At 36.8% G+C, this 26,864-nt stretch overlaps 3 protein-coding genes and 1 pseudogene across 5 annotated transcripts in view; 1 reads left to right on the top strand and 3 right to left on the bottom strand.

Moving 5' to 3' along the window:
* Positions 1-679: 679 nt before the first annotated feature.
* LOC307166973 (parvalbumin beta) lies at positions 680-2,195 on the bottom strand. The gene is made up of 5 exons (XM_079885797.1): positions 2,057-2,195; positions 1,545-1,605; positions 1,332-1,464; positions 1,147-1,256; positions 680-966 (listed from the first exon to the last, which is right to left on the bottom strand). The coding sequence occupies exons 2-5, from the start codon at positions 1,597-1,599 to the stop codon at positions 941-943; spliced, it is 324 nt and encodes a 107-aa protein (XP_079741923.1). The 5' UTR covers positions 1,600-1,605; positions 2,057-2,195; the 3' UTR covers positions 680-940.
* A 2,669-nt stretch (positions 2,196-4,864) lies between these two features.
* LOC307165582 (parvalbumin beta 2-like) lies at positions 4,865-10,909 on the bottom strand (annotated as a pseudogene). Its single transcript, XR_013824035.1, has 5 exons — positions 10,810-10,909; positions 10,286-10,365; positions 8,238-8,370; positions 8,039-8,148; positions 4,865-5,154 (listed from the first exon to the last, which is right to left on the bottom strand). The product of XR_013824035.1 is annotated as a parvalbumin beta 2-like (transcript).
* Positions 10,910-12,622: 1,713 nt separating this feature from the next.
* Positions 12,623-15,490, bottom strand: pvalb5 (parvalbumin 5; the record flags this gene model as incomplete). Its single annotated transcript, XM_079893438.1, has 6 exons — positions 15,334-15,490; positions 15,168-15,224; positions 14,929-15,008; positions 13,308-13,440; positions 13,103-13,212; positions 12,623-12,645 (listed from the first exon to the last, which is right to left on the bottom strand). The coding sequence occupies exons 3-6, from the start codon at positions 14,987-14,989 to the stop codon at positions 12,623-12,625; spliced, it is 327 nt and encodes a 108-aa protein (XP_079749564.1). The 5' UTR covers positions 14,990-15,008; positions 15,168-15,224; positions 15,334-15,490.
* A 6,059-nt stretch (positions 15,491-21,549) lies between these two features.
* The window catches only part of lmtk2 (lemur tyrosine kinase 2), a 37,434-nt gene continuing 32,119 nt past the window's right edge, over positions 21,550-26,864 (top strand). The window contains exon 1 of one of the 2 annotated variants that reach the window (XM_079873927.1): positions 21,550-22,064. In XM_079873927.1, coding sequence (XP_079730053.1) covers positions 21,983-22,064 — 82 coding nt within the window. In that variant the 5' untranslated portion in view covers positions 21,550-21,982. The remainder of the gene's footprint in view (positions 22,065-26,864) is intronic. The other variant, XM_079873926.1, reaches the window with a different exon arrangement.

Here is a 26,864-nt window from a genome sequence, read left to right as displayed (position 1 = left end):
ACTTATACATTTTTAATCAAGTAAGTTTTACAAGTAAACGTGTGCAATATAATGTTTACAATAAGCAATTCATTGTGTCTGGTGTGTGCACTTTCAAAGGAGTCTGAGATGCTTTTCCTACCCATTAACATGTTATGCCATCTAGTGGACCGTTTAACCTAAAACATCACTGTAAAAATATTGCTGCCTTAAATTTGCAAACAACTTGGATTTTTAAGTCATTTCAACTTACAGTTGAATCTTCTATAACTTATAAAAATGTTGCTTAATGTATTTTGATGAGTTAAAGCAATGTAAAACATATGTTGTCATAACTTATTGATCATACAATTTTGTTTACAGTGTAAGCTCGTGGAATAAAAAGATTTGTTTATTTATTTGAACAGTTAAACAGTTAAATTATCCCCTTTGTAATAGTTTCTTAAATATGAGTCTGCACTGAAAATATATGTGATCAACCAAACAAACTGGAAATATAATAAACAAGCCATTGATAATAATAATATAAAAAATCATAGTGTCTATGGCAGTGATCCCATAGATAAATCTAGCAAATTTATGTATTTTTCAATTTATTTGATTTTATTTCATGGAAATGTGATTAATATAAACTTCATCCATACAGCTAGCTAAAGTGAAAAGCAGATTTGCAACAAAAAAAAATGAAAAGAAGTCAAGGTTATATTGAAAAAGAATATTTATTCTTTTCTTGTCGTCCGTTCCCGTAAAAGTGCATCAGATTTTACAGTAAGCAAAATTCATATTTAAGACAGGAGACACAACCGCTACATTCACGGTCATCGTTTTGACAGTGTGCTGCATGGGAGGAAACTTCTCATAAGCATCATGAGTATAAAAATTATTTATAGTAGGATGAAAATGGGAGGTCTTTGGCAAAGTTGTTCCTTCAGAGCTAAAGGTGTTGTTGGTCAGAGGCCATTTATGCCTTAACCAAGGCAGCGAACTCTGTCGGAAAGAAACAAAGAAAGCATGTTAAACATTCAGTCATGGTTTTCAATCAAATATTATGCATTTTGATATTCTTAGAGCACTCTGAAGCACATTGAGTTGCATTGGGATTGTGCTCAAGAGATTCCAAGACCATGTGTAAAGTTTGAAGCAGGCTTAATCTTAAAGGTGACTGACCATCAATTCCGATTTTGCCGTCACCGTCAGCATCTCCAGCTTTTAGGAAAATCTTGGTCTCTGCGTCAGTCAGTGCCCTGGCACCAGCCTTGAAGTTCTGCAGGAACAGTCTGCCAGCACACAGTTCAGTTCATCAGTACATTCAAGATGCAAGTATTTCTTTATGAGCTCAAAGCTGCTCTTACTTGAGTTCCTCCTCCTCAATGAAGCCACTCTTGTCCTGATCGATGATTTCAAAGGCCTTCTTGACATCACCGGCGGACTTGGCTGACATGCCGACCTTGGCGAAGAAAGCCTTGTGGTTGAAGGAGTCAGCAGCTGTGTGGGAAATATGGGAAAGTGGTAAATAAATACACGCATTTAATGTGATAAAGATCTGGTGGCTCACGCTGTCTCACCCTTGCATGCCTCCAGTGCTGCAGTGATGTCAGCTTCCTTCAAGCCGAATGCCATCTTTAGCTGAATGATACATAAAACAGAACATTAAAACAAGAAACGCGTGTCCTCGCACAGCTGCCTGAAAGCTCAGGTGTTTTTAGTCCAGTTTGCCTCAGAATATGGCCATTTGACAGATTACTTAATATTATTACTTGGTATAACTTATGATTACTTAATATCTGAGCATGTATAACATTTCATGCCATTTCAGCCCATGCAAATCCCAAATAAAACAGCGAAAAGGGAAGCGTGCCGCATGTGGATTTGAGTTACGAGGATGTTAAGTCCCAAAGGGTCCATGTGGTCCTCTTAAAATAAGCCAGCATTGCAAACGGTTCCACAGCCGATTGAGATGATGAGAAAATTTAGGATGCAACCTTCGTTTATGCTCCGAAACAAATCTGGAAGAACCAGTCCTGCTTTTTGTTTTTTTGTTGTTTTTTTTTCCTCCGTAGATAAACTGCAAACTCACCTCTTTTGTCTTTTGGTGCTGAAGGTAGTTTCAGAAGACTCGAGCTGTGAACTGCAGTGGTCTCCGGGCCCCTGATCTCCCCCTTATATACCTTCAGCCACTCCAAATATGAATCCTAATGTAATAGACACCCGCTGGCCGAGGGGGGCGGCTTGACATGCGTCCACCAGACACGCTGTACTATATTTATCCTCAAAAATGAAGATGCTTAAAAGGTGCGTTTGAAAAAAAAGTCCATCATATACTTGCATGCTAATAATACAAGCTGCTGATAGTGCATTGACATATTCCTATGGACACTAGCTCATGGGGTTTGGAAAGAGTATATGAAGGGAAGCTTGCGGGACGCTTTTCAGAGGGACATTTCTGTTTGTGTTCAGGGTATGGACTCTCCGGTTGATTTTGCTTGTGTTTCATGTAAAGTGGTTGAGTGCCATGGTTTAGTGATCATTTTGCATGTTGTTATTTGTGTGTGCATATGCTGTGTTGGATTTTGCCACATTAAACACGTTGTCTGAATTTGTCCTGGTTTTCTTCTGTACGCAAACAGATTAAAAAGAAAATGGAACATTTTAGTCCATGATTTACTAGTCCATTATGTTCCCTTGACTTACTTTTTCTCTATTTGACATATGGCAAACTTGAATATACTATAATGTATAGTTTACACACTGAAGAAACAAATTTAGTGTAGACAATTTTCACTCAGAAATTGCAAGCAAATTTCACAATTACTTTCAATGAAATTAAATTGCAAGTAACACATTGATTTGAATGTTAAATTTTGAGGTAGAAAAACTGATTTAAAAAAGTCCTCCAATGGGCTAATCTTTCTTTTATTTATGGCTACATCTTTCCCCCATTAAACTTATTACAGATTTGCCTGTTCTTTTTAGTGTATGTAGGTCTACACTGTACAGTATGAAGTGTGTTACTATTAATTCGCCCCTGACAGTTGCACACAGCGTTCAAACAGCAGAGAGCAGCAGTGCTCATCCTGGCTGATGGCTGTCTTTCACAGGTCAGAAACTCTTCTACTTGTTCTGCACCGTCGAAAGCTGAACTGTAAGGTACATACCTGAATGTTGTTTTACATTAGAACTGAAGGCTAACGCCGTTCTTACACCGTTCCATTTCTGACGTAAGCCTACTTGCTCTTCCTGTGAGAAGTAGCGCGAGCGCTTGAAGTAGCCTACGTCAGAAATAGAACGACACATCATCGTCTGGAATTTGTCGTTATTCGTCTAAACAACGCCGATGATTGAAATTGGTTCTACTTGCTTTTGTCGCATTGTTTTTGTCCGGTGTAGACACGGTGTAATCTTCTAAATTGTCTATAGCAGGGGTGTCTAAACTCGGTCCTGGAGAGTTTAGAGAGTTTAGCTCAAACCATGATCGAACTCACCTTTCTACAATTGTCTTCTTTTTTAACGGCGGTTGGTCTGCAATTGTCTAGTAACTCTGAAGACTTTGAATAACTCTTTCAGGTGTGTTTGATTAGGGTTGGAACTAAACTCTGCAGGGACCAGATTTGAGGAACCCTGATCTAAAGTTCTGATATGTCAACGATTGTATCACCATTGTGGTTAGTAGAACATTATTACACGAGCATTGCCAGTTGCTCTGATGAAATCGTGCCCGTTGCAGGGTGTTTAATGGGGTTTGGAAGACTGAGCTTGGCTGAGTGTTCGATGAGCTATTCTGTGCATTCGAGACGCTGCCATGGACTCTAATTGGGCATGCGAAAACTATCCTCTGCAAATCCCTTGCAGTGCATCTCAGCAAATCTCCGGGCCTTCCCTTGCCCAGCCTTGTGCCAAGAGCATCCTGCAGGACATCCCTGGCTACTGGCGTGTTCAAGTCCTCCTGGGATGTTCGTATTTACGAGTTGGGAAGTCGTGTTTAGCCATGCCCAGACAGCAACGTAGTGTCGGCCCAGATCCGGGCCACGTCTAGTACATGTGGATTCAACGTGTACCAGATGTGGGCCGGATCTGGGCCGACACTATGTTGCTGACTGGGTCGTCGGAGAAAGATGGTGATGTACCCTCTATTAATTAACTAAACAAAAATACTGCAGGATTTAACTACTTCTAGAAAACAAAAAATGAAGAATGTGCATCAAACTCTTTTAATTCATTTATGAAGCCACTGCAGACTTTATCGTTACATATTATATTGTTATATTACAATGCTATTATACTTTGTGCAGGCAATTATGCTGCCTTCACATGCTATTGGAAGTTTCCTAATTCCCACTTCCTGAAGTGATTACGGGTTTGTCGCATTCAAGTGCTTTGTTGTCGTAAATAACATGAATCATGGAGGACACCGGGTTTATTCATGCCTACTAATTGGGAAAATTTGGCGTCCCATTCATTGACAACCATAAACATTCACTACGCTATCAAAACATGTCCAATTTTTAACAATGAAACTCATATTTACGATAATTCCAATAGCATGTGAAGGCAGCATTAGCTTATTTGGTTGTAAATAAAAAAGCATGACAATGTCACTGCTATAATACCTATAAATATCGTTGTATTCCGCCATGTTTCTCACTGACACGTCCCCAATTCAAATACATCGGGCCTTAAAGAAAATCCCGAGCTTCCCACTTGTATTTACGACTTTGTGGTGGCATACATATGCGTTCAGCTCGCGAATACGATCTTTCCGGCATGACTTGAACGCACCATATGAGTGCATTATCATGAAGAGAACTTCCCCGGAGGACATCTGACAACACAACGGGAACGTCGATTACCGGCGAATGTGTAAAAAAGCTCGCTTCAAAGACATGTTACACCAAAACTATATTTATTCCTTGTTTTTCACTCTTCCCCAGAAGTGCATTCAAGATTGTACATTTGCACAGGCCAATGGGCTTGAAATAAAACATCCAACTTACACAGACAAATACCCTTATCCGGACACGTACTCGAAACTGAGTAAACTGTCCAAAGTCAGTCATGAATAAGATCATATAAAAAAGTTCAGCTGAGAAAGTTGTGAGCTGTCGTGAGTTCTGGTTCCTTGAATTTGGAAGGGTCTTGGTCAGATGAAAATTTAAGCCTTTACAAGAGCAGCAAACTCTGTGAGATGAGACAAAGATGAGACAGAGATCAGACTACCATTAGTCAATTCTGCAAGTATCACCATTTTCATTTCCAAATATCGTCAAGGGTCTGCTATAGTGTTGATAAACTGCACTGCCAATCATCTTCCTGAACTATAGTATAGAGCTTCAGTAGTTGCTGCCAAGTGACAGAGCTCAAAAACAAGAACGTCCTGCTGGAACTGACACTTGTTTTTGTTGTTATTGTGATATTTGGTTGTGAAACTTGTTAGCTAGATAAAAATAATCTAACTGGCTAACATGGATCTTGATTAAATTGCGAGAACGAATTGTGATAGTTTTGGTAGCATCCATGAGAATGTGTTGAAAATGTTATTGCATAAATATTTTTTACTTTTTATGAAAAAAATTATAATAATTTATATGTGCAGAAAATGTATAATCATGAATACAGTATATATTTTTAATTTGCATATGAATAAATATAATATATATAAATATAAATAGCATATGTATAAGTTAATATAATATATATATATATATATTTCATAAATATATATTAAAATATATATGTAAAAAATTGTATATCTACAATTAGAAATTTACATATTTAAAAATGTTGACTTGATAGCATCAGTAAAAATGGGTTTCAAATGTTATTGAAAGTTTTCTTTAAAAAGTTAATTTAAAAATGTATGTGTGGAAAATGTGTAATGGTTGATATTATTTTTTATAAAAAAAAATATATATCTACAATTAGGAATTTACATTTTAATTTTTTAACTTGATGGAAATGTTATCACAACTTTTTTGATGAGAAATGTAAATGTAAATGCGTGGAAGATGTATAGAAAAAAATTACATTTTAATATTAAAATAAATACAGAATATATACAATTAGTCATTTACTTTTTATTTTTTTAATATAATGTAATATATAATTGCAAAATGACTTATTGTTATATCTGAGAACAAATAATACATTCGTTTCAATATACCTCTTAACCGTCATTTATTTATTTATAATTTTCATATGAATATAAATATATACATTACAAGTACATATTCAATATATATGTAAAATATTTCTACAATTAGATTTATATTTTTTTAAATTGTATTTTATTCATGTTGAGGCCATGCAGTAAAAATGTGAAATCTGAACTACTGGCCTGGGCCGGGTTTCCCGATAACGATGTATCTTAGCTCTTAAGAGCGCTTTCTACGTGCAAAGTTACGAACGCTCGCAGCAATTCCACGAGCGTTTCCCAAAAATGCACTTAACATGAACGCGCGAGAACGCGCTCTACGTTCTACTTAAGAGTCGCTGTCCATTCGCGAAGTGCTGAAATATAACCTTACATGGAATCGTATTCTGAACGTTTAACCTAATAATTGTCATCTGTTGTGGATTAGCAATCAAGACAAGTATATATAAAGCACCTACAGGCGGAGGCACTGACAAAATGGCTGAAAAAAAAAAAAAAAAAAAAAAAAAAAAAACACGAAAAGATACCTTTCAAAAAGATGAAATTAATGTCCTTTTAGAGGAGATAGAGCGAAACAAATATGTAATTTTTAACAGATTTAAAGGATTTCTTTTATATATTTATTTTTTCATTCATTTAATTTTGATTAAAATTATTAGATTAAATTATTTCTATTTTTTTTCTGACCTTTTTAATTATTTAATTTATACATTAATTTAACCAACAACAAAAAAGAGTAATAAAGTGTACAATAAAGTACAATCAAAACCTTATATTATAATCACATACATTTGAATAAAGTTAAAGGTGTAATCTGCCGGTTGTCCTGCAGGTGTCCTCATAAATCTGTCTTCTTACGATGCACTTGGGGATGTACGATTACTCCAGAGCACTCGTAGATCTACGAAGATTTTCAAGTGCTACTTAAGCTACGATGCTTTTGGGAAACAGACCGTAATATTAAGATCAGTCGTACGATCGTTTTTACGATCAACTTAGGCTTACGATGCTTTTGGGAAACGCAGCCCTGACCGCTGCAATCTCACAGCAATTCGTAACTATTTACGTTTTGCTTAAAGGGATAGTTCACCCAAAAACTAAAAACTCATTTACTCACCCTCAAGTGGGGCGCCATTGACTTCCATAGTATTTGTTTTTCCCGAAAGTCAATGGAAGTCTAACCAACATGCTTACAGTATCTTCGTTTGTGTTCAACAGAAGAGAGAAACTCACACAGGTTTGGAACAACATGATGACAGGTTTTCATTTTTGGGTGAACTATCCCTTTAATTGGTGGCTAATTTGTAGGATCTGTTTAAACCCCAATGACGGTTAAGTTTAGGGGCGGAGTTAGAGGTAATGAGTTACTTTTAAAAATATTCATTGGAAATCGCCACCTTGTAAAATAATGACATTTTCCCGTGAGATCAGATTGGCCCGACCCAGTGTTGCCAATTTAGCGACTTTTTACACTCCTTTAGCGGCTTTTTTCAAAAGAGTGACTAGCGACAAATATTGCGACTTTTTGGATTGCTGATTGACATGCAGTCAGTCACTATACCATGCTTGTTCTATTGTCTCACAGAAAAGATGCAAAAGAGAACAGCTTAATTGGATACTCGCTATATATCGCATTAAAATACAGTATGAGAGCACGGATCAGGGGACGAAACGGATGTAAAGTGCCGACAGATGGCGCATTACGTCACCTAGCGACTTTTACTGACTTTTCAAGCAGACTTTAGCTGCTTTCCAGTGAAAATAGTTGCACTTTCTCGCCAAAAAGGCAACCTCCACTACACCGAACTTTAATGTAAAGCACACAGGAGCTTACGCTCGATGTGAGTTCAACTCTTCTAGATCTCAAAAAAAGTAATTGACGATTCTGTAAAATCATAATTTTTCATTTACCGTCAACTCCAATCATGCCATCACCGTCACTGTCACCAGCAGCAAGGAAGGTCTTGGTCTCTTTGTCGGTCAGAGCCCTGGCACCAGCCTTGAAGTTCTGCAGGAACAGCCTACAGAAAGAGCACAGGCCTGCTATGAAACCCACAAGTGTCTTTTGTCGGACATTTTTCCCATGTAAACGATGTGTTAAGAGTCTCACTTCAGCTCCTCCTCCTCAATGAAGCCACTTTTGTCCTGGTCAATGATGAAGAAAGCCTTCTTGACATCATCGGTGGACTTGGCTGACAGGCCGACCTTGGCGAAGAAGGACTTGTAGTCAAAGGAGTCAGCAGCTGTGGAGAGAGATGATTCAATTGATCAAACTATTGTTATGTTACTTTTACAGTAGCCTAACCCAGCTAACAGGGAACGCGCATGCTCAGAAGAACAAACATTTTGGAAAGGTTCTCTCAAAGTTATGAACAAACGTTATACTCGTGACGTTAATAGAACGTTCTTTCAGGGTTGTCTGCTCTTTAATTCTGAAGATAACCCTGCATGAACGTTCTGTTGATGTTTCTGGATACTGGTTGCTCTAGCATTAGCACAGAAATGTTTATAATAGAAACAACTTCTGACATTTTTCAAATGGTACTGCTTGTTTCAGAACCTTCAGAGAACCTTCAAAAGTAACATTTCCGTAACGTTTGAAGAGTGATAAAATGGAATTTTCACTTAACGTTTGCGAACAAAAAAAAGTTCCATAAATAAATTCCATAGTATTTCTGTGTATATGCTGGCCACTTGTTGACTGTTTTTTTTCCCCTCAATATCCTGTACAATTCATTTCTGAAAAATGAAAATTTCAATATTCATTAATATTTTAGTTTTGAAAAAGAAATTTAACTTCTACAAAAAAGAAATTTAAGCATTTAAGCAGAAGTCTTTAGATCATGTTTCTAAATAACCCAAATATTTATTTATTTATTTGTTTGTTTGTTTGTTTATTTATTTATTTATCATGAGTCTATATTTATTCATGTATGTCATTATCAAATCTTCAGATTGAATTTGGCCACTTGTTGACTGCCCCCCCCCCCCTTTCTTCTGTATTATATTTATACAAATTTTAATATTTATTAATATTTTTGTTTTGAAAAAGAAATTCAACTTCTACAAAACTGTTTTAGGAATTTAGGCAGAAGTCTTTAGATCATGTTTCTAAATAGCCCAAATAATAATATAATATAATATAATATAATATAATATAATATAATATAATATAATATAATGTAAAATATAATATAATTTAGTGTTATATATATATACATCTTATAATATATTAATTTGTTTAACTATACCTCTTCAACATCATTTGTTTTTTTTAGATTTCATGTGTCTATATTTATTCAGGTATATCAAATTTTCAGATTAAATTTGCCCCCCTCCCCCCTTTATATCCTGTCCAATTAGTTTAATCTGTATTATATTTATTAAAAAAAAAAATATATATATATATATATATATATATATATATATATTAATATTTTTGTTTTGAAAAAGAAATTCAACTTCTACAAAACAAATTTAGGCAGAAGTCTTTAGATCATGTTTCTAAATAGCCTAATTAATATAATATAACTGCTATAAATGACTTTCTTTAGTGTTATATATGATACATCTTATAATATATTAATTTGTTTAATTTTACCTCTTCAACATAATTTGTTTGATTTGGATTTCATGTGTCTATATTTATCCATATCAAATTCTCAGATTAAATTTGGTCACTTTTCCCCCCGCTTTATATCCTGTCCAATTAGTTTCTTCTGTATTATATTTATTAAAATTGAGATATTTATTAATAGTTTTGTTTTGAAAAAGAAATTCAGCTTCTACAAAACGAATTTAGGCATTTAGGCAGAAGTCTTTAGATCATGTTTCTAAATAGCCCAAATATAATTAGTGTAATATAATTGCTATAAATGATTTTATTTTGTGTTATATCTGATAATATATTAATTTCATTATGCCTCTTCAACATTATTTGTTTGTTTTGGCTTTCATGTGACTATATTTACTCATGTGTTTCAAATCTTCAGATTAAATTTGGCCACTTGTTGACTCCAGAAACGGCAGGAAACATAATCCAGCCGGAAACTGTTTGGCTCATCCCTTTTTTACCGGTTTTCTCAATGCCAGTCTATCATCTAGTGTTTTCCCAGATGTGGGACCCCTGCAATCTGAGATGATCACGTGACGTCTTACCCTGGCAGGCAGCGATAGCAGCATCCACATCAGCTGCGGCGAGCATAGCGGCGACGGCCATTCTTCTGCTTCTGAGTAAGCTGCAAAACAGTACTGAGTGAGAACAATTCACAAATGAGATCAATAATGCAATGCATTATATAAAGAGACTCAATTCTGTATTCCCCCGTCAGTGCCACACATGCATCATGAACTGCTCTGATTCGAATGCCTCGAGTGCCTGATTTTCCTCTTTCACATAAACATTTGCACTCTACAACTGACAGTTGGTGTTCACAACCCCCTATTTCCTCTAGTTATCCTCAGAGTTCAAGCAATCGACATTTACTGTCCAAGTTCTGCGGTCTTTATCGCCCGCATCCATCGCGGGACGAGTGACCCACATGACTCCTGATGCTCTCTCCGTTACCAATATTCCCATCACGTCCCTGTCCGTGAGCTGTGGTGATGTTCAGCGACTTTTCTCTGAGAAGCCTGATCCTAAAGCGTGAATGTGTCAGATGAATCGGTCCACTTGCACTCACCTTGCGCTCGTCTAAGGCGAGTGAAAAACCGAAGGAGTTAGTCGAGGTGTGAGGCGGCACCTCTGCGGCTCCCGGTTTATATATCCCTCAGCCTCACCATTTACAGGAATTCAATGCTCAGTAACTGATAGCACTAGGTTTGGAATAGTGTCGCAAAAAATGTGTCCAGTAGTCAAGTCGGGCTAATTTTAGTCTCACAAACGGTGTTCAGAACCATGTGTGGGACCCTATAGATCATGAGGCCCTCGCTCGGGTTAAGCAGACGTCCCTTTCCCTGCCTTATCATCCCGACTTCGGATTTGGGAAGACTCCCATCTGGCCGTTTGCTTCATTTGCCCCCGATTGTACATTTACTGGACAAAGGGACTGATGAACACATCAGATACATGCATGTTTGATTGAGAGGGAGTGTGTTTCTCTTCCAGGTTAGAAACTCTGGCGCAATCAAGCTCAACGTCTCAAGCCCATAAATCATGGAGATATGATTGGATTCAGTGTTCATATTGAATTCTTACATATGCATGAATCATGCTGTGCAATTTGAAACCTTCATAACACAAACGTAAACACAGATTGAGTCGCTGCTCATCTTTACTGATGAGTTTAAATTCATGTTATTTTAATAGTATCATTTTATTTATGATATTTTATCTTGTAGCCTATCTTATCATATTTGTATTTTATTTTTTATTTGATCTTATATCACATCATATTTTATTATTTTATTTTTAATCTTGTATTTGATCATATCTTATTATTTTATCTTATATCTTATCTTGTTGCATTTTATTATTTTATTTTATTTTTTATTATGTCTTATATCTTATCATTTTTTATTTGAATAAAAAAATTGTATCTTCTTTTATCATATCATATTTTTTTATTTCTATTATATATTTTTTTATCTTATTGTAATTTATTTTATATTTTATATTATATCTTATCTTATATCTTATTTTATTGTATTGTATTTATATCTTATATTTTGTCTGATCTTATCTTGTTTTATTTTTTATCTTATATCATCATATTTTATTTATTTTATTTTATATATATTATCTAATTTGTTATTATTTTATCTTATATATTGTCTTCTTATCGTATTTATTTTTAATTTTTTTAATTTGGTCTTAGGCTATATTATCATTTTTATTATTTAATTGTATTTTTTATTTTATATTTCATCTTATTGCATTTTATTTTATTATCATATTTAAGAAGAACTTTATTATTTTTTATCGTGTTTTTATCTTATATTTTAAATTATTTTTGTCTTATTTTTTATATTACATCTTATTATATATTTTTAGATCTTTTCTCATCTTATTTTATCTAATCTTATATCTTATATTTAATTTTTTTATGTTGTCTTATTGCATTTTATTTTATTTTATTTTTTTATTTTATATTATATCTTCTTATTCTATCTTATCATATACATACATACATACTGTACATACTATATATATATTATTGTACTGCTGTTGTTATTGTGATATTTGTATTGTTGTTATGCCATCTGTTTCATAAACTTGAAAGGTATTAAAAGATCACATGAAGCAAAGAATTCCCGTACTTGGAGACTTAACTTTATTGAGCAGTTTCATTTCCTACGATCACTATAGTTACAGAAGCAAGTTTTTATTTAATTTTATTCCCAAACATGATATGCACATTTTCTACAAAGACTTACTAAACATATTTTAATTAGCAACTCATAAAACATAAAAAAAACGAATCACAGATAATACATGCAAATAAATGAGAGAATCGTGAAATGAAGTTCAAGTCAGTCAAGACGGTCACTCCATTTTCAATTCAGCAGGCCGCAGAATTCTGAGCGGGAAAAAAGAGAGAGAGAAAAATAAGTGAACTGTCCAATCAGCTAAATCCCAGACGGCAACATATTGCAAGTGTTGAATCCACATGTGCCAGATGTGGCCCGGATCTGGGCCGACACTATGTTGCTGTCTGGGTGTCACATTATATTAAGGAAATTAAGAGGTCACACCCTGTAAATATCAAAGTGGGGATGTTTCTCGTTATTCCTTCCCAGACAGAGTCAAACACCCTGCCAGAAAGACATTGCCTTGGGAGAAAGAGAATTCCCAGTCTTCCAAGATAATCAGTACATGCGTGCTCGTGTTAATGGGAGCAGAATTGCTCTGATTCTCATGTGTAGAGCTGATTAATTCCCCAGGCTGACAGAGGAGCCAGACAGTGAAAGAGGAGCCCTGGTTTCTATAGGAGTACGGCTCCCAAAGGGCCAGTTCAACCACTGATTTGGCTTTACCTTCCATCCCGATTTTGCCGTCTCCATCGCTGTCCCCAGCCGCCAGGAGGGTGTTGGTCTCTGCCTCCGTGAGCTCTCTGGCCCCTGAGGAGAAGTTCTGGAGGAAGCGTCTGGAGACCCAAGCAAAGAACAGCACACCAGTCAGAGTGTTGTGCCTTCATATAATGTGCCTCACAATACAAACAAGGTTCGAAGAATGCTTTACTTCAGCTCCTCTTTTTCGATGAATCCACTCTTGTCCTGGTCCAGGGCCTTGAACACCTTCTCCCCATCGGAAGAGGCTTTACCCATCAGACCCACATGTTCAAAGAACGACTTGTAGTTGAACGTTCCTGGGGCTGAAAGACATAAATATGATAAACAAAATGGTATATTAAATATTAAGGCCTAATTTTTGGATGGATGCATTTGAATTTCATATAGGCCTAAACTTTCTATCCAGTTTGATCATAAACTTAATGCGATAATTGTCAGTCACGCATGAATGAAATAATCAGGTTTAGCTAGGCTATATCATCCACAAGTTAAATTCGTTTTAATCTCATACATTTTAACTAATTGATTATTGCTTGTTCCACAGCTAGCCATACACTAAAATGTGGCAACCTGCAAATGTTAGTGCTGTTTCTACATTAACCAATGAAAATGTATAGTGACATGTATATATGACAATGTATAAATGAATCTGTTTAGGTTGATTCAGGGATGTTGTTTAAAGCCCTGCTCATACAAAGAACGATATATAAAGATAACTACATTATAGTGTCCACACCAAAGTACAATATCGTTATGTTTATGCTCGCACTCTATAAAGCAGGATGGATTCTGATTGGCTGTCAATGATTTTATCGTTCATAAGCCGAAAAAAAAAAAAATGTTCGGAAAGTGATTCCAATGAAATCGTTACCCTGTGCCGTTTTCGTTATAGTGTGGACTCATCTTATTCTTTTATATTTAGAACGATTTCTAGAACTATATCTTTATCGTTATTGATGGTGTGAATTATAATCATGTTTATTCTAAACGCTCGCTGCAGTTTTGTTGCCTGCCTCTTTAAATGCTCGAGCTCTTCATAGCAGGATGGATTCTGATTGGCTGTCAATGTTTTTATCGTTCCTGTGCTGAAGAAAATCGTTCTAAAAGTGATTCCAACTATATCGTTACTCTGTCGTTATCATTATGCCTGTGGTGTGGACTCTACTATTCTCTACTTACTCTACTATAGTCCTTAAAACTATAGGCAAGCTAATTTAGATGTAACCATTTTAGGTTACAATATAGTTGCATTAACTGCCAATACAGTTGTATTATAATTATTTTATTTTTTTTTTTTTTTTTTTTATGGAAATGTGATAAAAACAAATTAGACTGTATTATATATATTGCATTGGTTTTGACAACATGCTTTTATGTGCCATTTTTATGAATATTACAGTAAGCATGATCTTGATCTCAGATGTGTATGGCTGGTGTGAGTGTGTATGATCTTGGATGCTCGGCACAAACACACTGGTATCCTGATGGCAACTGCTCCCCAGTCTCCGGCTGCCTGGATACCTGGATCTACCCATTCCCAATGCACCTGTGTGTGTGTGGCCTGGTAAACCCTACATTATGGAGACAAAATGTCCCCAGAAAGACGGCAATATCTGAAATCCTTGTCCTTGTGGGGACATTTTTTGGCCCCATGAGGAAAACCGCTTATAAATCATACTAAGTGATAGAGATAGGGTTAGTGTAAGGGGATAGAATAACATTTTGTACAGCATAAAAATCATTATGTCAATGGAAAGTCCCCATAAAACTTGTGTGTGTGTGTCTCTCACCTTGACAAGCCTGAATAGCTGCTGCAATGCTGTCTTGTTTCAGGAGTCCTGCAAGTGCCATGATTCTTCACCAAAAAGTTCTACAAATACACCAGTAAAAGAACCAGTAAAAGACTAAATCAAGCATGTTGGAAAGCTAAATCTGCATCATCATACAGTGCCATTTTTAGAAGCTTTTTTGTCAAATTTGAATGTGCATTGTACGGTAAATACATGAACAAAGATGCTGTTAAACTCACATAAATCTCTGAATTGATCTTGGAAAATGCAAGGATGCAATAAATCTCCGAATTGACCTTGGGAAAATGTAAGGATGCAATGCAATGAGAAATGTAACAACTGACATCACTAACAACAAGCTCAATTTGGCAGTAAAATAAATGTGAAGAAGCAGGCATTACTAACCTTTGGACCGGTTGTTGAAGTGATGATCAATCCTCAGCTGTATCCTTTGGAACAATGAAGACACAGATAGTCTCTCCTGCAGTTCTGGGACCTAAAGTGCACAGAGAGCGAGACACTCGTGCCCCTAAACCCAAGGAGGCCTTCCTCACCACAAAACACCTCCCTCCTCATTAGCTGATCCAAGCACTTCGTTTCTGATCGCTATTGGCTTGAAATGTTTTTTTTGCATATGCTCGTGAAGGACTCGGAGGTCATTGGCTCTGGTTTACTACTGAGACCTGTAATGGTACATGGTTTGCCTTTGTTCTAGTTTGGGAAGGATGCTTAGTTGTGAAACCAAATTACACATCACATATAGAAATTAAACATACAATCAGCGTAGAAAAGTTAATGATGATGAGCTGAGGTGGACTTCCCTACCTATTTGGAAAATAAATATTCAAAATATTTATAATACTATAAAATAATATAATACTAATATATATTTGTTCCTGTGAGGCATTTTTACACTGTTACATAACATTTAACACTACATGTTATGATAAAAGTATTTTCCAATCCCTTTAACTTTTAACATCAGTTTTTATGTCATTTCTACTCAAAGATTTAACCTGATGATCAGTGTATAAAGTATAAAAACTGGTTGGATATAAAGAACGTTTCACTATAAACTGTAACTGTGGCGCGACTTTGATTGTACTAAAAGCCTTAGGCATGTAATTGAAAGTTGAAGCTGGTTGAAATGTTTACAGTGTATATGATTTTCTTATTTCATAGCTTTAACAATACTTACTGGCAAACTTTTGTTTAGAATTCAGAGGTTTTTCCTTTGCGTGCCTTCAGGTTTTTAATTATCTCAAGTTAAGCCCCAGAAAACTCTAACACTCAAAATAATTAATTGGTTTGAGTAGTGCCAACTTAAATTAAACAAATTAGTTCAATCAAATTAACTTTTATGAGTATTGTTAAACTTTTATTTATTTATTTTTTAATTAACTTTAAAAGCATTATTTAATTTTAAGTAACTTAAATTTAACTGAAACTGGGCTGGGCTGGCACACTGTTTCCCAGCATGCTTTTGCATGACACCCAAAGGGAGAGTAAATGCTAAAATTAAGTTTTATATAATGTTATACTTAAACTTTGAATTTCTTAACTTACAAAATCTGATGTAACTGAGTTTTTGAGTTAGGCCAACTTATTCAGTTACAGATTACAACAGGTTTAAACGCCACTCTTTTGGAAAATGTATATATGTACTTACACATTTGTGTGTCTGTGTGTGTGTGTGTGTGTAAGGTGATATATTTTACAGAACAATTGGAGGAACAAAACAATTTGTGTGAAAACGAATGATAAAATAAGATGGTGAGCAGAGGAGAGGGTTGCCAAAGTGAAATAGTGTAGATACAGTAATGTGAAAAAGAAAGTAAATGCTTTTGAATTCTATGTTTTTAAGTACGGTATACTGATATACCAGGAGCCCCGGGACATCATAAAAAATCCTTTGGGGCAAAACATCTTGGGGACATATCATGAATATATGACTTTTTCCGTGTTTAAGTGCTATAATCGGGTCCCCGGTGCATCTAGTAACTTTGTTTTGGTAAGCCTTTCTCTGCAAGCATGTCGGACCAAAAAGGTCACAGCTGTCTTATAAAGACTTCACCGAACTGTGTCAACTTGTGAAAAAGTTAAACATGAGATGAATGATTGTAACTCAACAACAAATCCACTAACCATTCAGAAACGTCCAGGTGTGTCTAAAAGTCTCTCTGTTAGGCTGCTCTCCGCTACTGGTTATTTCTGAGATTTTGGATGAGTGAGATTATTCGCGTGTTTTGTTATTGCAGATTATCCGAAGCTCGTGTAAAAGATCGTCCGTTTTCTGAACGGAGCGGGAGCAGCTCATTTGCATTTAAAGGGACACACGCTTTTTGCGCACACCCAAAAAGGGACAAATTTGACAAGCTATAATAAATGATCTGGGTTGTATTTTGAGCTGAAACTTCACAGACACATTCTGGGGACTCCATAGATTTATATTAAATCTTGTGATAAGGGGCATAATATGTCACCTTTAAAGGAGAACTCCGGTCAATTTTTACATTGAGCTCATTTTTTTGTACATTTGGAGTGCTGTCAATACAGAGAACAACGACAAAAATCGGTGTTGCCTACACCGAGTTATTCTATTTTTAAAATTTGCACCCTGTTGACTTCAATGGGGCAAGTACTAAACCTGCTTTTAGCCTCTTAACATCCTTGATGTGTCATTACAAGTGCACAGAAAATGTGAGTGATTCCTTCTGAGTGAACACGAGTGAGTCTGACTGCAGTAGATGTGAAAGAAATGTATAAAAATGATGTTATTTAAGCCAGCGCAAATACCTTTGTTTACATCCTGTTTTTCGGTTGAAGTCCAAAGTAGTCGATTGCAGAGTTCACACGCATAGGTTTAATACCTATGATCACGCGCGTGAACTCGGCAATCGACTACTTTGGACTTCAACCGAAAAACAGGATGTAAACACAGGTATTTGCGCTGGCTTAAATAACATCATTTTTATACATATCTTTCACATCTACTGCAGTCAGATTCACCTGTGTTCACTCAGAAGGAATCACTCACATTTTCTGTGCACTTGTAATGACACATCAAGGATGTTAAGAGCCTAAAAGCAGGTTTAGTACTTGCCCTATTGAAGTCAACAGGGTGCAAATTTTAAAAATAGAATAACTCGGTGTAGGCAACACCGATTTTTGTCGTTGTTCTCTGTATTGACAGCACTCCAAATGTACAAAAAAATGAGCTCAATGTTAAAATTGACCGGAGTTCTCCTTTAAGGCTAAAGTAGCTCCTTGCCAATTTAGGAGAAACTTTTCAAAATAATGGGCGTGTCAGTCCTAATTTTAGGACTCCCACGTTTTTAGTATTTCACAAAGCAGTTTAGGCTAAAACCAGTTCCTAAATCTGTGAAAAGTTGGGGGTAATCAAGAGGACTCCTCTGTCACTGAGACCAAATCACAAACAATCCTAAAATGGCTGTTGCCGGCAATCCGGCCAAAGACACTGAACACCATTGAGGCAAGAGATTTATAGATTTTAATCTGCAATGACATATCATAAAGGTGCATTTATTTAAAGGCAATATGGATTGAATGATGGAGAATAAAACACTGCAGTCAAGTTGAAAACAATGTCCCATCGTCTGCGCTGATAGTCTTGTGGGCAGTTCGGGTTACCGGAGTTCAGTTCCGGCTCGTGGACCTTTCCCAAATCCCATCCCCCTTTTCTCTCTTCCGCTTCACTGCCTGTCATTGTCCTATAATAAAAAGGTAAATAAAAAGATAAATCTTTGATAAATAAATAATTAAAAAAGAAAAGAATGGCTTGTGACTGTTGTTTTCACTAGTTCGAATAGAGTAAATGAGTAAAATAAGCATATTTGGTGTCCGAGAGGATTTTATTAGATTAAGGGATCCGAGCTCTGAATTTAGCCCGAACCCAGAGTTCCCGCCATATCCCTAGCTGGGCCAAGAGTGAGAAGTGGATGCGGAGGGATGCAGAAAACTGTCGAGGTAACTATAGTGAGTCGGCTGTGTATATGTACAGTAGCTGAACATATACTTGTTTAATTTGACACTTTATCCTACATTTTAAATCTTTATTTGAATATGGCAACATGATACCTCGTTCTACAATATTTCTATGGTCAAATCACTGACAGTTAGCAAGCGTGATGATATCATCCATTGCAACAAGGTCAACCCCGTCCTTTCTCTTAGCTTAAAGTCCCCCTGTTGTGAAAATCAAGCTTTTAATGTTGTTTATATGTCTATGTGATATTTTTCATATGCTTTAAGACAAACCATGTGCAAATTCATAAGTCAACACCATTGCTGAGTATTTTCTCCTTAAAACTGCAGTGAACCAGAAACGTTTCACGGTTTGCAATCACTGGTGTTTCTGACGTCACAAACTACCTTGTCATTATTTATTTAACAAAAATAAAGCAAAAATTGAGAAGCCACATGTGACAAACAAAGTATGCCTATAGTATTTCTGTATGACTTTATCAGTCTCCCACAATGAATTTTGTCCCGCTCTCCTTTACAACGTTGCTTCAGTTCATTGAGGTTTGTTCATCTGTTTATGCACAGCTTTCTTAAGGTCTCTCCTGAGGTCTGGACTTTGACTGGGTCACTGCAACACTTTGATTCTTGTCTTTTTCAGCCCTTCTGTTGTAGATTTGCTGGTGTTCCTGGGATCATTGTCCTGTTGCACGACCCAGTTTCGGCCAAGCTTTAGCTTTCAGACAGATAGTCTCACATTTGACTCTAGAATGCTTTGGTTTACAGAGGAGTTCATGATCGACTCAATGACTGAAGATGCCCAGCAGGTCCGACTCCTGTGGCTGCAAAACAAGCCCAAAATGATCATCCCTCCATCAGTGTGATGGACAGTTGGTATGAGGCGTTTGTGCTGATATGCTGTGTTTAGTTTCACCTAACTTAGCACTGTGCATTATGGCCAAACATCTCTACTTTGGTCTTTTCTGTCTGAAGGACATTGTTCCTGAAGTCTTGAGGTTTGTTCAGATGCAACTTTGCAAACCTAAGCTGTGCTTCGTTTTAGAGAGAAGATTATTTCTCCTGACAACCCTTCCAAACATGTCATACTTGTCCCGTCTTTTTCTAATTGTACTGTCATGAACTTGAAGATTTCACATGTTAACTGAGGCCTGTAGAGTCTGAGATGAAGCTCTCGGGTGTTTTGTGATCTCTCTGACCTGGGGTGAATCTGCTGGGACGTCCACTCCTGGGAAGATTGGCTGCTGTCTTGAATGTTTTCTTGTGAATAATCTTCCTCACTGTAGAATAATGGACTTCAGATGGTTTGGAAATGGCCGTAAAACCCTTCTCAGATTGATGGCAGCAACAACTGCTTCTCTAAGATCATTGCTGATGATGTCTTTCCTCCTTGTTATTATGTGAACACACACACCTGAAGGCTTCAGACCATAAATAAATAATGAAACAGTGTAATATGTCATGTGTTTCATCTGAGGTTGAATTTACCTAATTAAGACCTGCAAAGGTCCAGATGATTTTTATTATGTCCTGAAACCACAGACTTCAATAGGGTGTCCTTTCTTTTCCACATGACTGTATAAGATCAAGAGTGATTGAGCAGATTTTCACCATATGCATAGGCCTACACGTTTGATGTAGAAATACATTTTTGTAACACTTAGCTTAGCTAACTTATTCTCTAAACCACAATTCCAATTAAAAATTCCCCAGAAACAAGGTGTTTTTACCCCAAATACCATTCTTTCGCGCATTGGTTTAGTACCTATGATCACGCGCGTGAACTCGACAATCGATTACTATGGACTTCGACCGAAAACAGGATGTAAATACAGGTATGTGTGCTGGCTGAATAAACATTATTTTTATTCATATCTTTCACATCTACTGCAGTCAGATTCACCCGTGTTCACTCCGAAGGAATCACTCACATGACCTGTGCACTTGTAATGACACATCAAGTATGTTAAGAGGCTAAAAGCAGGTTTAAAACTTGCCCCATTGAAGTCAACAGGGTGCAAATTTTAAAAAGAGGATAACTCGGTGTAGGCAACACCGATTTTTGTCGTTGTTCTCTGTATTGACAGCACTCCAAATGTAGCCTACAAAAAAATGGAGTTGCCGGAGTACAGCTGCCGGAGTTCTCCTTTAACTTGTACAGCTGTTGCTGAAAAGCTATTGATTCAATCACCTTTAACAAAAAGTCCTAAAATATATAATACATTCTTACATTCATCTGCTTCATACACACATTTGATCAAATTACTTCAAAATCAGCCTTTTGTCATTGCGTTATGACCTCGACAATTTTGAAATCTGCATTGAGGGAAAAAAGTGTTTCGGAAAGTAGGCTACTATGGGATTTATAATACATCAAATAATTATTATTCTCCTAGATATGGATGAATAAGAGGCTTATGCGCTAAAACACATCAGTAATCCTTCTGAAATTGTTCAGTAGCCTACAGCATGTTATGACAGTTTCACGGTTTCCTCCTAAAACAGGTTTTGCGTTGCTCATCACAGTCAACACTTTTCCTTCTCATCTCAGTGACAATGACATACTGTCAGTTTCTGTCACCAACGCCCTCGCGTGCGGCGTGCGTGCGTGACGCGGGCGGCGCGTGACGTCACGAGACATGGCGCTCGTGCGGAAAAGTGATGCTGGACCACTGTGTTTACTGCGCTTTTGATTTTTCCACGAACCCGGGAGTCTTACAATGCAGGAAAAAGACACAACATCGCATTTAATCGTCCTAGAGAGGTAGTAAACGAACGAGCGGTTTCAAACGATGAGAAATAATCGCAAATAAGACGCCGGTAGCGGTTAGCATTAGCTTAGCTCGATGAACATCACAGCACTGTCGTGTTAGCTAACGCTCATAACACGACATATGACTAATATCGCACAACATGAGTCTTTGACACGGCGGATATGACGATATAGATGTACATAGACGTAGATGAGCCAATTCAGGCGCCCTTCGTGTTATTTATTTAGATGTAATAGCTGTTTATTGGTAGTTGAGCTAGTGGATTAGCTGCAGTGGTGAGGATGGAGGCTCTTCGTGCAGGTGTGTGTTTACTGGGATTTGCCACACTCACACAAGCTGCACCAGTCTCAGAAACACACGCAGGTAAGATGTCGAGCACGTTATAATGTGTGTTTGATCATGTTTCACTCATTAAGTCATTTATGAACGTTGTGTTGGGTGTATAGACATGGTACTCCCAAAGCAGGGCTTATCAATATTTTAGATGCCACGGACCCCCAAATATGATCAGTCTCAAGCGAGGGACCCCCATCCTAAAATTTTAAATGGCAGCTATATAGTTTAATGTCTAAAGGCCCTTTGCAAAAACTAGTGATATTATAAATATGCATAAAATAGACTGTGGGGAATATTTAGCTTCTATTACGTTAATTACTTTCTCATTTGTTCTACTTATTGTGACATGGTACTTAATAAATCTATGCTAACACAGTACTAATATGGGACACGTCCCAAACCATGTTAGTCTTTTGTTATGGTGTCAGTAGGTGAGTTGACAGCTGACCTGCCTGTAAACAAACCACCTTGACCGTGATCAAAACTACCAGCAGATAAACTGGTTATCCAACGCTAATCCAATACGGCCATCGCTTTGGAACTGGAAATGATTCAATGATTCCTGCTTTTAGACGTATGAGCACTTTAATGAGTCAGCAGTCAGTATTGTGTAACAGGTAGATTGTAAACCTTTTGTGTTGGCCTTCTGAATCATCCTGATATATTAAGGATGCATTGATGCACTGAAATGAAAATTCTGGGCTGGAACTGAAAATTCAGGTTGCTCTTGGGCGAAACCAAAAATATCAATTAATTAATCAAACTTATTTGATAAACAACACTCAAATAGCTAAAATAGTTGTACAAACATTTAAATTGTACATAAAGTATTTTTTATATCAACTTTTTAATAACAGAATTGTCTCTAATCCACTTTTTTGGGGGTAAAATATAAACATTTAAATGGCAATAAACTGTATTAACTTGATTTCATGACAGATTTATTCAAACATTACATTATTTACCTGACTGGCAAAATCACATCATGACAGCTCATTCACTCAAACTGATGGATAAGGATTATTTGTAGTGCAACCTTATTATTTAAAATGATTTGTTTCCGTCCCTTTGATTATTCTGTCCCTTTGCTTCACAAACCAGAAGTGCCAGCCATAATTTAAAACACTTAACACAGTAGACTCGTTTGGAAAATTATTGATTGGCCTGCTTCCTTATTACAGGTTGTGTGAGTTACTGTAAGGCAAAGTATAAACCCATGCATGCATGCCACTCTTATCTGTGGTGAATGATTTACTTGGTTAGAAGGTCTTTTAAAAAGATGACTTGGGAATTACAAGCACTTTATAATCATGTTTGAGTGAACCATCGTCATGTGATGGGTTTTATTTTTAAGACCGCTTTCAAGGCCGTTTGTCTCTCAGTAAACGACTGATGCAGTTAATTAGGAAACTATGATGATGATGAAGTCTGCGCTGACTAATAAATGTGTCCCAGATGTAGTCTCTTCACTGCTTTGGTTTTGTGATTTATATTCGTATTGATGGTTCAGGCTTGACCAGCAGTCTTGGGGTATAAATGTTTACTCTGACGGGGATTGTATTTGATTATGATTGTTTTGAATGATGCAGTGCATCAAGAAATCTGAAATTTGAACTTGGTTTTGTATGATTCATAAATATTTCCTTTAAGAAATGAGCTTTAGACACAAATATTTCTGGATTATTATTGCGTTATCCACCATTCTTCCCATTCATTAGTCGCTATGGGTAATCGGCTAGAAATAAACAGTAAAACTATTTGCACTACAAATCAGTGTGTTTATGATAATACATAATATGATAATAAATACTAGTTTGCATTGTCAAGCACCATAATGGACTGTTTTTGTATAGCTAAAATAACTGGAAGTGGCTGACAAAGTTACATATTTAAAGTTACAAATGATTGTGCTTTCTCTTACGTTCAAACTAAGATGGATAATTGATTATTTAATTTTGTAATTAGTGCATTGAATTTTCATTGTCAGACCCGATGCACTGATAAATGTTCCTTATGCGTTTAGCTTTGTCTTATTAGCCTTTTTCCTTTGGTCGTCCGTGTCGAGCGCGAGTGTCTTTCATTTCTCACAGTGGCTTCATCTTCACATTTGTGTTTTTTAATATGCAGTTGAGCTAAATCTGGAAGGAGTGCTATATTTGTAGTGTGTTTGACTGTGTTTCAACTCACAAAATTCTCAGCAACAGACTTTAGAGTCAAGAAGCCTGAGCCTTTCTTGAAACGCCCTGTTCTCAGAGGTGTTGTCAAAAAAAAAGATTATACCTTACACACAAAATGTGACTTAATCATCATTGTTTATTTTCAGTTGGGCAGTTGCAGTGTCATGCTGTCATTATTATTCAATAACACTGTGAGCAATCTTGCAGCAGCGCAGCTTAAACCAGTCATTTTAGTAAATGAAAACACCTGAGCAACAGCGCTAATCCTTTACACACAGTTGAGTGACTCAAATGGACAGACTTAACCTTGCATGCAAATTTACAAAATGTAAAGGCTCAGTGGGTTGGAACGAAACATTGACGAGTCTGTCTTAATGGGATGGTTCGGAGTAAAATCAGCAGAAAGCGATGCATAAGGATGTAGTGTAACGACAAATTATTTTTTCCGAAGTGTTGACAACTTAGTGTTAACTAATAAATGTTGCAAACTGGTACTACCAACAAAATACTAGTGCATTCCTGGAACTGGGCGTCGTTACACTACATCCTTACGCATCGCTTTCTGCCAGGACTTTTACGGGCTTTTCCCAAATCACAGAAGTGACGTCGACGTCCGGGTTAGCGGTAGCATAAGCCATCAGACAAGTGTTATTTAAATAAACTCCTGATGTGCTTACAAACTTTCCAATTCCTGGTTTTATGAGAATATAACCGATTTTTACTACTGTAGAAGTTTGGTACCATTCTGGGCATTATTAGTGGAGTAATTTACGAGATACAGCCTTGGATCCACTAAGCCATTCGGCTGATTTCTCTAAATAAGCTCTAACTTTAATAATGTTCGACCGAGGGGAAAAAAAGGCTTCTGGGGGGGGGGGGGATGGGGGGGATGGGGGGGATGGGGGGGGGGGTGTTTGGAGCGAGGTCATGGTGCAGAGGACCTAGGTTGAAATTACTCCGAACCATCCCTTTAAGGAAAATTTGTAATCAGGCTGGTTTAGGGTTAACTGAGATGACAGTCAGATGTGTTTCTTACAAATATATGGAGAGAAGTGCAACTTTTCAAAAGTGTAATTAATAGATAGTCGACAAATAAATAGGCTAAATTGGTGTAAGCTAAGCTGTTATTGCACAAAAAATGGATTATGCATTTAAGGTTTATTGTTGAAGGTAGTGAATTTATTACAAAAGTTGTGCTTTGATGGTTTTAGCAGCGGCGTTGTGGCAGAGATTGTATTTAGAGTTGTAATCCTTAAACTCTTGCAAATGTTGTATTGTACACGTCCTTTTAGCATGCTGACGTTCACCCACACAGCACTTTATTTTTAGCGCACTGACAGTCAGCCAGAGTGTAGACCTGTTCCTTTCCTAACACACAGATCATCGTTAATCCCAGATCATCATCATACACAAGGCACAATTTAAGATCACATCGCATGTGTAGTTTAAACACTCATCAGTCCTGACCAACATATAGGCTAATTGGAAAAATGCGTTTTTAACTCACGTTTGCTTTTGTTAACACTATTGTTTGGTTAGGCGTAGTTTAGGTGGTTCATTTTCAAATGTGATTGAGCATTTTAGCCCCACTCACTGGACATTGCACTTACAAACAACAACCAACGTAATAAAATGTTTCCAGATTCATGTTCATCTGCTTCGGATAAAACTGAACGCGTTTTAAGGGTGTTTTCAGACCTGTAGATCATTTGCTTTGTTCCGAAACAGCGACTTAATTTGTTCAAATGTTGCATTTTCTTCTTGGTTCGGTTCGCTTTCACAAGGTAACATTTTAAAGTGGAGCAAAATGTGTTCATGCAAGTCACATATGAGTGAAGCTGTCCTCTTATATTATGATATAGAGTTTCCTCTGCATCATCCATCAACATGGATTGGCAAGTTCGCTCCGATTGGCTTTATCTGTGACACGCAAACACTTACGAATGTAGTCGTCATTCCCGCTCTAACTGATTTTATATATTTAATTATATTTAAAATTATATATCATTTGTAATGCAGTTAGATCGGAAACAAGGCTTCGTCGCGGCAGCATTCTTGCAATGCACAACATTTTAAGATAGAGAGGCGCTCTATGGTTTTCAGCTACGATCAGACACTGCTGCTTTTTATATCACACAACCGAACCGAACCGCTCCAGAGTTCGTTTTCATTTGGGCCGAGACGACCTCGTTCAGGCGATCTCGGAGCCATTGTTTTGCAGCTGGCACATTCAGTGAGCCTGGGTTGGCTCGGATGCTCCCGGACTGCAGTGATGCCCCGTCTACTTGCCGCCCCATCACCTAACACATGATTGATCTGGGTCATGTGAGATGACATGTGCACCAGAGAGAGAGAGAGAGAGACAGTCTCAGTCTAGAGAGCATTTCATATTTATATGCATGTATGTGTGTATATATGTGCATATATATGTTTTTTTATTTATATATATATATATATATATATGCCTCCCCTTGCAAGATAGTATTTTTTCCCCCATTTCCCTGGAAGAGAAAGACTTTGAGTTTTAAGATGCGAATGTTACCAAAAACTTGATGTGAATGACCTCAAAGCTAACAGAAGCCACAGAGCTCCAGTTTATATTTTAATGCTGTTTTCAAATCTAAAATAAATGCTGGTTGAGTTAAAATGA

This window comes from Squalius cephalus (genome assembly GCF_949319135.1).
Source record: "Squalius cephalus genome assembly, chromosome: 1".
Lineage (NCBI taxonomy): Eukaryota > Metazoa > Chordata > Actinopteri > Cypriniformes > Leuciscidae > Squalius > Squalius cephalus.
This window is presented reverse-complemented; position numbering and strand designations above follow the sequence as displayed.